This window comes from Microtus oregoni, unplaced genomic scaffold (genome assembly GCF_018167655.1).
Source record: "Microtus oregoni isolate MIOR12 unplaced genomic scaffold, Mior012 000025F_ref0000491, whole genome shotgun sequence".
Lineage (NCBI taxonomy): Eukaryota > Metazoa > Chordata > Mammalia > Rodentia > Cricetidae > Microtus > Microtus oregoni.
Window position 1 is genome coordinate 9,021,372 of NW_024543084.1, and position 11,088 is coordinate 9,032,459.

Genomic DNA, 11,088 nt, shown 5'->3' on the forward strand with positions numbered 1-11,088 from the left:
TGAATGCTGAATAGTACCCCCAGGCTCTACATGTGGTATTCCCTGAGACTAGAAGGGGGGTCTTATAGGTATTATCAGGAAAGGCTTCAGGTCTGTTTCTGCCATGGCCCAGCCCTGTTCCAGAATGTGCTTGGCTCAATAGGAAGGAAGTGGGCATGGGGCCATACACCCCTGCCCAGGGGATGGGGAAGGTCTACCATCAGCGGGATTTTGCACACTTGCACCCCACAAGCCTGGCGCCACCCTCCCGAGCAGTGGGCTAGCTCTGTGTGCTATTTGCTCTCTATCAAGGCCACAGATTTTACAACCATCTCCACGGATGGCTTTGGGCCATTGCCTGCTCTGTTTGTCTCCTGGGGCTGAGAAAGGCTTAGATGAGGGTGGGGCCACACAGCTGCTGTGGACTGGGGAAGGTGCACATTGTGCTAACAACCTCTTTCAGGGGTGTGTTTGGAGCTGGAGTGCTTAGATTCTGGGCCCACTGCTTTGGACCCTGTATGCATCTCTATTTTTTTTTTAAAGATTTTATTTATTATGTATACAATATTTTGTCTCCATGTATGACCACATGCCAGAAGAGGGCACCAGATCTCATTACAGATGGTTGTGAGCCACCATGTGGTTGCTGGGAATTGAACTCAGGACCTCTGGAAGAGCAGCCAGTGCTCTTAACCACTGAGCCATCTCTCCAGCCCTTTTTTTTTTTTAATCTTTATTTTTAAACAGCCGTCAGGCCTAGCAATGTTTGTCTCCACATCCCAGAGGAAGAAGGCATACCCTGTTCCTTCCCCAGCCTGGGGCATCAGTTTCTTTCTGCTCTGGAGCTCTGACTGTTCCTGCCTGCCATCCGACCCAGCGCTCCAGGGGCATGCCCTGAGCCTACCACAGCCCACCGTGTTGGCCCCAAGGCTCTGCTAGGTAGAGGTACGGCCTGTGATCTGAGACAGCTGGCCAGCAAGGGAGGAGTGGGAGGAGTCTAGTTGTGGGGGCTGAGAAGCCAGTTTGGGGTGGCTCAGAGCACGATCATCATTGCCCTGCAGGGTCAGAGCCTCTGTTCTTGCTTCTCACCCACCCCACGGTCACAATGGTCACATCCTGGAGTCATGGGCAGCGTGTTTATTTGTGTTGAGAGCAGAAGCAGGGCGAGGCTCTACGGCAGGAACCCTTGCCTTCTTCAGCAGACATTTGGATCAGGTGTCCAGCCTGATGGGGTGGGGAGGGACAGTGTTGGGATGGTGGATAAGGAAGAGGAGCAGGGGAGAGACTTGAGACTTGGGAGGAACAGAAGGCAAGCAGATTGGAGTTGGGCTAGAAGGTGAGACCAGGAGAGGTTCCAGGGAAAGGGCTAGGAGGCATGCTCCTCAGAGTACACCTCTGTCACCACTCTGGGCTCCCCCAGAAGCCCCTGCTGTGGCCTTGCCTGGCCCCCGCAGGGTCCTAGACTTGGGGTGGATCTGCTGGTACGGGACAGTGAGTGTTAAGGTTAACGCAAACACATACGTGATCCCATATGCGTGCCGTATGGAATGTGACCCAAGCGTGGTGCCACAGGCCTGAAATACCAGCACCCGGGAGACTAAAGCAAGAGAATCGTGATTGCCACACCAGTCTGGGCTATACCTCAAGACCTATCTCAAAATGACAAGGGTATATGTGGGTGAGCATGTGCCTGTCTGCATGATTGTAGGCGCGTGCTTGGTGTGCAAATGTGACTAGGCAGGTATGCATGGAGAGGTATGATGGGGAAGGTCCTTGGACAGGGCGGGAGTTGAGGGGATCCTGATCCATCCTTGAGAGGAGTGAGGCTGAAGACAGGGCTCAGCCCTGAAGCCCCTTGGCCTTGGGCTCCCGGAGACTTTCCTGCCAGAAAGAGGCTGACCAAATTCAAGGACTTCCCTAGATGAATTCCAGTCTCCTGTGAGCAGGGAACTATCCTCCCGGGACAGAACCAGGGCCAGGAGGGGGCAGCCTGGGACAGTGACACAGGGTTGGGAGGAAGTGGCCTGGGATTCAGATAAGAGCGTGAGCCATGAGCACCTCCTTGCTGATTCAGGCTGAACTCTATAGCAAGCACTTGCCCCCTGAGGATAGGCACTGGACTTGTGAAGGCTGGGGAAGGTGCCACCATTGTCCCCAGATCCCATCCCCCTTCCCATCATCCAATGCTGCAAACCCATTACCGGTCACATCGGGGAAGATGAAGTTGTTCTTTGTGAGGTTCTGGGTTCTGGCCAGGCAGACAAACCTGTCTATTGGCTTATGAGGAAGCCTCCATTTTCTACCTGTGGCCAGAGGAGCACAGCGCTGCTCTCAGCACTTGGTGGTGGTGAGGCATTTGCCCCCAAGCCATCCCCCAACCCAGACAGCACCACCCTGACCAGGCTTCTGCAAGCGGGGGCTCACCCAGAAGGTTGACTCTGATGATGGTCAGGCTGCTTGTTTGTCTGAGGGACAGTACCAGGGCGAAGGTGGTGTAGTCTGTCTCGATGACCTGTACGTCTTCTCTGTCTGCTCCAGTCCCTGACCCCGAGGAACACACATGTGAGGTCCCCAAGGCAGCTGTGCCCTCCCCACTCATGCCACGCTCACCTTTGTTCTCCACGGTGAACTGCCCAGGCTTGGTTGTTGGGATCAGAGCATAGGACCAAGCGTCACAGCGCTTGCCCCTGTGGGAGGGGGAGGCAAGGGCAGGAGCGGGGGTGGGCAGAGGGCTAAGGGAGCCAGCCAGGCCCACCCTGGTGTAACACACACACACACACACACACACACACAAAAAATCAGCTATTTATTTGAAGAGGCCTACACCCCAGGACGCAGAGGGCAGGAGCCCTCCCGACTCCCCAGCCTCAGCTCTGGAGTCCTTTCGGTTGCTTTTCCCTTCGGAGAAGCCTGGCTCGATGCCATAAGAGCAACTCCTGCTCCACCCAGCACTGGTCCTCAAATCCGCAGGGGCTCATCATGCCAAAAAGAAAGCTTCTGGGGATCAGGAGCTAGCCTCCTCTGGCACCCAATCCAACAATCTCCAGAAAGGGCCACAAACAGACTACAAGCAGGGGCTTCTTGCCACTGTTAAGACTTTCGAAACAGAACCTACCCAGGAGAGCAAGACAGGACAGAGAGAACCAAGACAGAGAGAGAGGTCCCTGACCACACAAGAGTACTGAAAACCCATTAGCCCTCTGTCTCCAGAGTGCCTCCCCTGATGCCTCTCCTCTGACAGCCAGCCCTTCACTGGGTTGGCCTTTAGCAATGGTCATGAAGCAGGCTGTGCTAGACATGGTCGCTAGATGTCACAGTGTGGCTGGGCCATGCAAGGTTCCTGGGACACAGCCCCAAGTCCTTGACTGCTGGGACAGGAAAAACACCCCACTCACCGGGTCATGGTGTTGGTCACCTGAAAATAGCTGTTGTTTTTCAGCTCGAACAATGCGATGTAGGGGCTGAGCAGGGTCCGGTGCTCTCTCTTGTAGGTGTTGCCCGCCAGACCGAGGACAAACCATTCCCCCTGAAACTGCATGGCTGGCGATAGGCATAGCTAGCTGTTTCCCGCCCTACCCTGGGCAGCACACAGTCAGCCAGGACCCTCCTCATCAACAACACTGGGAGAACCCTGCAGCTGCTTTTAATCTAGCAGGTAGAGGGTGACCTTCGTCAGTAGCCAGGTGGTCTTCCCAAATCTCCATTTGTGTTCTTTCACAGAGGGACTTATTAGTGCCAACACAGACAGTAAGATGGAGCTAGGCCCTTTTCTGGGGGAGGTCATGGGCTCACTCTGGAACTCTGGGTTCAGGTTCCACCCTGGCCTCCCAGTGCAGTACCTATGGGCCTGCATACACCCTCCCTCCAAAAGCCAGGACCCTAGCCAGCTGCAACCTGCGTCTTTTCCTTTGAAAGCCCTGTACCTGGTCATTGTGGAAGCTAGTCAGCTCGGGAAAGCCTTGAAGCTTGCTTGGAATTTGGCCCTCCAGGATTTGGGGAAGGGTGAGAGTCAGCCACAGAGCCCACCAAGGGCCCATCCCAGCAGTGGCCAGGCTCCAGAGGGACAAGGCCTGACTGAGGAACGATATTGGTGAAACTTGCACAGAAACCCGTTTCTTCATGCCCACCTGGGCCAATGCTCCTCTCCGGGAAGTGCGGCAGGGCCAGATGGGTGTGGAGGGAGGGCAGGGCTGACCTAGGCTATTGTAGTCCTCAGACCCTAAACACCTGCCAGGGTCTCCTGGGTTCCAGCCAAGGAAAAGAAAGCCTGCTGGGTCCAGCTGGGGCCATCTTGTGACTCCAGACACCTGCTCTCAGTGTCCCCACAAGCGGGTCAGAAGTCCTCCCACGTCCACCCTATCTGTTCTTCATGCCAAAGGACACCTTGTTCTAGGCAGGGAGCATGTCTGGTCCTGGTTTCCACAGCTTCTTACCCATGGTCTGGCCCGAGAGCCCCCAGGCAGCTCCATAGCCCTCTCACGTGCTGAAAGCAGTGTAGCATAAACACTGTTCCCTGTTGGAACACAGAGCTGGTCAGAGAGAGAGGGAAAGGCCTCGGAACACCCAGGCCAGGTAGGACATGCTGGGGGTATTCCAAAGGGACCTTCCATGCAGAGGGGTGGAGCTGGGGGAAAGACCATGTGGGAGCGGGTACAGTGGGGACAGGACCTTTCAGAGTCTCCTTCTCTGAGAGCGGGACCTTATAGTAGAGACTCATGGGAGCGAGGTCCCATGGGAATGGAGCTCTGGGGGCACGGGTCCTTAAGGAAGTGGGGTCCCATAGTTGCAAGGTGCTACAGAGCAGGAAGCTGGGTAGGATCCTGCTCGAGGCTGTGAGAGGTAGGTGCCATGCTCTCCCTGGTCACAGGCTGGTGACCCAAGAGCTGTGCAAACTTGGTGTAGGCGGTTCCTGACTGAGCTTCCAGAAGGAGGTGCAGAGCCATCTCAGCCTGTTCCCTGGGCTCTTTTCTGCAGGGCAGGACACTGAGAAGACTTGGGGAACAGAGAGAGCAAGGACAGACCAGGTCTCCAGGCTGGGCCCAAGCAGGGCCCTTGGTGGACCAGGCCTTCCCAGGTCTGCTGAAACTTCACAGAGGGGACTTGTCCTCAGGAGATAGCCCCATGGTGACACAGGGCCTCACGAAGTGGCTCTTTTTTAGGTCTTGGAGGCTGTAGTAGCCTTTTCACTCCGTTCCCCTTTCAAGAGTATGCTGGAATGAAGGGCAGGAAGCTCCTCCCACTTTGATGTGATTGGTGGAGCCTCCAACCAATGTCCAGTGGGCCACCCTAGATTTACAGCAACAGAAACAAAACTGTCCTGTCATCCTGGGACTGAAGCGGATCTGGGATCCTGTGTGGTCTTCTGAAGCTGACCATGGCCTTCTACAAGACCAGGATTGGAGGGAGGGGGCAAGCGACGACACAGAGCACCACGCAAAGCTTGGAGGAGCAGACAGCTCAGAGTGGAGAACATCCCACTTGCAATCCCTGCCTTCCAGGGCCCTCCTGCTTCTTCTGCTCTGTGCCTCCTCCCCATCCACGACCCCTCCCTGGCTCCCTTGCAGGCTTCTACCTGCCCACTCCTCCCATTACCCTCCTCAGCCACCTCCATCTTTCCTTCCGACAGTGACAGCCAGGGCAAACCACCTTCTGTCTGCCCTGTGTCTCCTCTCTGGGAAGACTCCTGAGTGCTGTTCTCTGCTCACTTCCCTCGCTCCAGAATTCTTTCCCAGGACACTGTCATGAGTGGCAGGAGGCCCCCGAGTGTAAACCGTCTTCATATGCAGGGGACCACCTGTCCATAGGGCATCTGGGTGGACAGCAAGGGCAGGCGCACTACTGCTTGCTCCTGCCTGTTGAGAAGGGGTACAGCCCCTCACCTCCAGGCAAGGCAAAGACAGGTCACCTGTTCTGTAGCCCCAGGTCAAGGCCTCTAATCCTGTGGTCTCAGGCAAGATGGCCAGTTACATATTGGTGTCTCCAGATTTTTAAAGTTATTTTTTCCTTAGATATTATACATTGCCTGTTAGAATTCAAAGGTTATATACAGATTATATATAACATTTGCGTATGAATATGTGTATGTATTGTATATGTGCACGTTTACATGTGGGTGTACAAGCAAGCCGAGCAAGAGGGCACTGGGTGTCCTTTCTGCCTTCTTCCATTGAGACAGGGTTCTCACTGAACCTGGAGTTATGCTGGAATGCAGCAAGCTTCCTAATCCTCTTGTCGGTGTCCCCACCCTCTGGTGCTGGGGTTAATGGTAGGACTGGCCATGCTAGAATTTTTATACTACACACGTCTGCATGATTGTGCAGCAAGCATTCTTATTCACTGAGCCATCTCTCCAGCCCCTGTAAGAAATATTTTAGGGCTGGAGAGATGGCTCAGAGGCTAAGAGCACTGGTTGCTCTTCCAGAGGTCCTGAGTATTCAATAAGAAATATTTTAGGGCTGGAGAGATGGCTCAGAGGTTAAGAGCACTGGCTGCTCTTACAGAGATCCTAAGTTCAATTCCCAGAAACCACATGGTGGCTCACAACTGTCTATAATGGGATCTGGTGCCCTCTTCTGGCCTGCAGACATATGTGCCAGTAGAATACTATACACTATACACAAAATAAATAAATCTTTTTTTTTTAAAAAAAAAAAAAAGAGGAAATAGTTTAAAATAAAGAAGATATTCATGGGCCAGTGAGACGTTTCAGCAGGTAGAGATACTTGTCTCTCTAGTCCTGACATTCTGAGTTTGGTCCCCAGACTCTATTAAAGGTGAAGGAGAGAACTAAGTCCTGCCAGTTGCCCTCTGACCACCATAAGCAACCCCTAACCCATGTCACACACACACACACACACACACACATATGCGCGCGCGCACACACACACACACACACACACTATTTTACCTACAATTTTCAAATTTAACTGCAGCTCCTAAAACACTTTTATGAATCTAAAATATGTGCCAATTCTAGAGCCGTCTCCTCGGGTTGGCACAAAAGCTAATGGCTGCATGGTCCAGGCTCAGCCCGTTCAGCCCCACAGGACAACAAGGCAGAGATCAGAGGGCTGGCCCTTGGCCGTGGGAGCTCAAGCCTTTCATCACTTTCTGTTAGGGAACGCAAGGCAAGAAGGAAAAGGTGTTCCTGGGGCCAGGGAGGTGAGACCAATGCCAGGCCCCACAAGGCCAGAGTGCTCCTGTGAACTTCGTTTTTTGTGGATAGGACAGTCTCCTGAAATTCCTCCTTCCAAGGCCCCTGGTGGGGCTGGAGAGATGGCTTAGAGGTTAAGAGCACTGGCTGCTCTTCCAGAGGTTCTGAGTTCGATTCTCAGCAACCACATGATGGCTCACAACCATCTGTACTGAGATCTGGTGCCTTCTTCTGGCCTGCAGACATATACACAGATAGAACACTGTATAAATAAATAAATAAATAAATAAATAAATAAATAAATAAATGCAAGGCCCCTGGGGGTCCACTCTCCCTCCAGTCTATTTTCCTGCCCTGCCCAGAGACCCCAGGTGATAGAGCTTCCTCTGGGGCAGCTGTGGCCCAGGGGCCACCCCTATAACTATAGCTCCCATTCCTCCAAAATGGGCCAGCAGACAAGACTTCACCTGCCTTTGCTCTAGGAATCATACAGCAGTCTTGCTAGTACGATAGCTCACTTGGAGTGTCCTGGGGCTGCTAGAGGGGAGGACATGGCCGGCTGGGGAGCCAAGGGGCTAGCCCACCTTTGTCTCCCTGTCAGTAATAGATGGCTGAGCCTTGCTCCCAGGAGCAAGGACTTGCCTACTTTGTGTCCCCAGGGCCTGGGGCACCTCAGAAATGTTTACCAAATGAGTGCTGGTAGTCATCATACCACCAGTAAGGCAAGGTCTGAAGCAAGAGCAGATGCAAGCCTAGCAGTGTCTGGGATGATGCCCAGTTCCCCGAACTCCAGCCCCTGCCTTCAGAGCCAAGCAAACCATCCCAGGGCTGGAAAGAACAATGCTCCTGTCTAGAAAGGCCCAACTCCTTCCTTATGGGGATATGCACAACTTAGCTCCCTATGGCTGGTAACCCTGACTACAGTAGGGGCTGCTGGGGAGACAGCTGTATCAGGGGTTCGACCCACATGTTAAGAGCCCCATGCTCACCCCTAACTGGTCCCATGTGAAGAAGGTTGTCTGTTCCTTGTTCCTGGGGTACAGTTTTCCACTCTATGTGCCCCAACTGCTCCCTTAAAGCCGCCCTGAATTCTTCCTGGCAAGTATCCCTGGACCTATAGCTCTTTAGCCTCCAGGGTCAAGGGTCAGGAGGGGCCCAGAGGACTTGGGAAGCCTGTGTCCCTCTCCAGAGAAGGTACCCTAGGCAGGGCCTTGAGTCCACCCCCCCCACACACACACACCATGGGGACTAAGCAAGCACCATAGGCTGTGATGGGGGAGTGAGGGAAGGAAAGCACCACAGAGCAGAGTAAGCCTTCACTGTAGAAGGGAAGCAGGCTCAGGGAGGGAGCAGGGACTCTTGCTTCTAGGTAGAAGGAGCAGTTTCCAGCCCCACCTTTCCAGAGCAGAACCATCCAATAGCCAGGGGGCAAGTTGCCTTCCCTTCCCACCTCAGCCTGGTAGAATTCCAGTCCAAGTTGACAGAAAAGACCCAGGGCCACATCTGATGTTTACTGAAAAGCCCCCAGGACAACAGAGCTGTGTGAAGGTATGCAGGACAGACAGGAGACTCCAGGAGCACGTTCAGGGTGCTCAGAACTCTCTGAGAGCAGTCCAATGTCCACAGCTTCTCCACCACATGGCCTCATCTCCGCACCTCTGCAGCAGACACAGGGCTTAGTGGGGCAGAAAAGACAAGGACCTCAGCCCCCCTGCTCTGCCCTGCTGGCATGTCACTCACCATTCAGAGTGTGGAACTGGTCCGCAGTTTCGCAGAAACCTAGGGTGCAGGCAGTAGTCAGGGAGGGCAGGATGTTGGCCAGGAGGGTGACTGGGCTGGGGACACTCACTGTACTCAGAGGGTGACTGGGCTGGGGACACTCACTGTACTTGGGAGGGTGACTGGGCTGGGGACACTCACTGTACTTGGGAGGGTGACTGGGCTGGGGACACTCACTGTACTTGGGAGGGTGACTGGGCTGGGGACACTCACTGTACTTGGGAGGGTGACTGGGCTGGGGACACTCACTGTACTTGGGAGGGTGACTGGGCTGGGGACACTCACTGTACTTGGGAGGGTGACTGGGCTGGGGACACTCACTGTACTTGGGAGGGTGACTGGGCTGGGGACACTCACTGTACTTGGGAGGGTGACTGGGCTGGGGACACTCACTGTACTTGGGAGGGTGACTGGGCTGGGGACACTCACTGTACTTGGGAGGGTGACTGGGCTGGGGACACTCACTGTACTTGGGAGGGTGACTGGGCTGGGGACACTCACTGTACTTGGGAGGGTGACTGGGCTGACTGGGCTAGGGACACTCACCGTACTTGGGGAAGTAAAAGACCTGGTGTTCTGTCAAGTTGGCTCCTCTGACTCGCTGCTCAAACACATTCAGGGCAGAATCACTCACCGGGAGTGAGCGGACTGTGGGACACACAGAGTTCCTTTGGTTTAACGGAGCAAGGTACCCAGGACACAACCAGGTCAGCTGTCTGTCCCTGCCCCTTCTAATCTCCATACCAGCCTGTGTGTAGCTGCTCCTTCCAGGGTGCCTGCTACTGAGAGTATTGGGATAGAAAGGAAATGGGGATCTGTGTGTCCATCTGGTGTCACCCAACCCACCAGGATGGCCCTTCGAGGTCACGTGTGGATGATGAACTAGCACGCACCATACAGCTTCACAGACAGCCTCCTCGCCTGCTCCAGATACAGGACGGCAAAGTTCTGGTAGTCGGTCTCAGCAACAACCACAGGCACTGGCCCACGGGCCCCTGGGGCAGAGGCAGAACCATAGAAACAGCACCATCAGCTCCTCAGCCCCCGCCTCCAGCTCTGTACCCCCTTGCTTGATGACCCTGCCTCACCTTGGAGCAAGAAGCGGCCAGGGACCCCGGTGTCTTCAAAGCGTTGGCGTATCTGCCAACAGATTCCATCTCTAGGGAGGGGAAGAAGGTATCATGATATAAAGAAGCACCCAAGACTCTAGGAACTCCAATCCAGATAGGGCTGTATGGGGATACCTACCCAGGCCATAGAGGAGTTAGGGGTGAGGTTTAGGGTCAAGAGGACAGAGTAAGGGGGGGGCTCAGGGGCTGGGATGAGGTGGATGTTACAGCTAGACTCACAGCTTTCGGAAGGTGCTGACAGCCATAGCTGCACCCTGGGGAGTTGTGTGCAATGTGGTGGCCTCAGCCCGGTGGCCCTGCTCCTGAAGAAAGCGGCATGCAGAGCCCACAGCCACAAGGAGCCATGTCCCTGCAAACTGGGAGTGAATTGGGAGGGCTCAGGACTGACTGAGGGAATGGGCACCCTGGGTCAATCCTGCCGACTGTTCCTTTACCTGCTCCCACTCACTCCCAGCTTTTACCTGCTCAACATTGAAATTCGCCTGGGCCTGGATGGTGCTGATAGGGGATGGAGCCCTAGAGGGCTTCCGAGCCCTTTGGCCCAGCGAAATGGATGTCAAGAGCAGGGTGAAGAACAACACAGCCCTAGGGGACAGCATGGCGGCCCAGTCAGGGACAGCAGGCGACAGGACGGGGAGGCACTGTCCCAGGTCAGAGTCCACTGTCCAGTGCCACAGGAAGCACAGCCCAGGAAGTCCACATCTGTCTTCCGTTTACTGAACCCCTACCCCAAGCTAGGGTTACCCTAGAATCTGGCCTACACAGGGGGTTGGCATTGCATCCCAAGTGCAAAGTCTGCGTTGACTTCTGCACCCCGATTTCCACTTGAGGTCAGTGCTCAACACTCTGCACGCCAGTAACTGCTCTTATCCCCACAGCCAACAACAACGTGCTCGTTAAGTTACTTGTTCAAAGCCTTAGCATCAGAGAGAGCGGGGGCCGAGTCTCGAACCCGTCCAGCTGGGCGGGTCTCGCTACTGCCGCCCTTTCGAGCAGCCAGGAGCAAGTACTGCTCTACGAGCAAGAGCGCGGGAGCACGAGCGCGCG

General features: G+C 54.8%; 2 protein-coding genes across 2 annotated transcripts; both read right to left on the reverse strand.

Annotated features, from left to right (window-relative positions):
* Positions 1-1,190: 1,190 nt before the first annotated feature.
* On the reverse strand, positions 1,191-3,517 carry Lcn12 (lipocalin 12). Its single transcript, XM_041674107.1, has 5 exons — positions 3,375-3,517; positions 2,584-2,666; positions 2,404-2,520; positions 2,160-2,282; positions 1,191-1,204 (listed from the first exon to the last, which is right to left on the reverse strand). Exons 1-5 carry the CDS (start codon positions 3,515-3,517, stop codon positions 1,191-1,193), a joined length of 480 nt encoding a protein of 159 aa, XP_041530041.1.
* A 5,092-nt stretch (positions 3,518-8,609) lies between these two features.
* C8g (complement C8 gamma chain) lies at positions 8,610-10,935 on the reverse strand. Its single transcript, XM_041675069.1, has 7 exons — positions 10,503-10,935; positions 10,261-10,397; positions 10,000-10,070; positions 9,805-9,906; positions 9,458-9,559; positions 8,873-8,911; positions 8,610-8,790 (listed from the first exon to the last, which is right to left on the reverse strand). The coding sequence occupies exons 1-7, from the start codon at positions 10,638-10,640 to the stop codon at positions 8,777-8,779; spliced, it is 603 nt and encodes a 200-aa protein (XP_041531003.1). The 5' UTR covers positions 10,641-10,935; the 3' UTR covers positions 8,610-8,776.
* Positions 10,936-11,088: the final 153 nt, after the last annotated feature.

Coding starts and splice junctions, on each gene's coding strand:
- Lcn12 (XM_041674107.1), bottom strand. CDS start 3,517: ATGCAGTTTCAGGGGGAATGGTTTGTCCTCGGTCTGGCGGGCAACACC. Junction 2,521..2,583: donor CGTGGAGAACAAAGGTGAGC/GTGGCATGAGTG, acceptor CCTCGGGGTCAG/GGACTGGAGCAGACAGAGAA. Junction 2,283..2,403: donor CATCAGAGTCAACCTTCTGG/GTGAGCCCCCGC, acceptor CTCTGGCCACAG/GTAGAAAATGGAGGCTTCCT.
- C8g (XM_041675069.1), bottom strand. CDS start 10,640: ATGCTGTCCCCTAGGGCTGTGTTGTTCTTCACCCTGCTCTTGACATCC. Junction 9,907..9,999: donor TGGCCGCTTCTTGCTCCAAG/GTGAGGCAGGGT, acceptor CCTCTGCCCCAG/GGGCCCGTGGGCCAGTGCCT. Junction 8,912..9,457: donor CTTTTACTTCCCCAAGTACG/GTGAGTGTCCCT, acceptor CCTGCACCCTAG/GTTTCTGCGAAACTGCGGAC.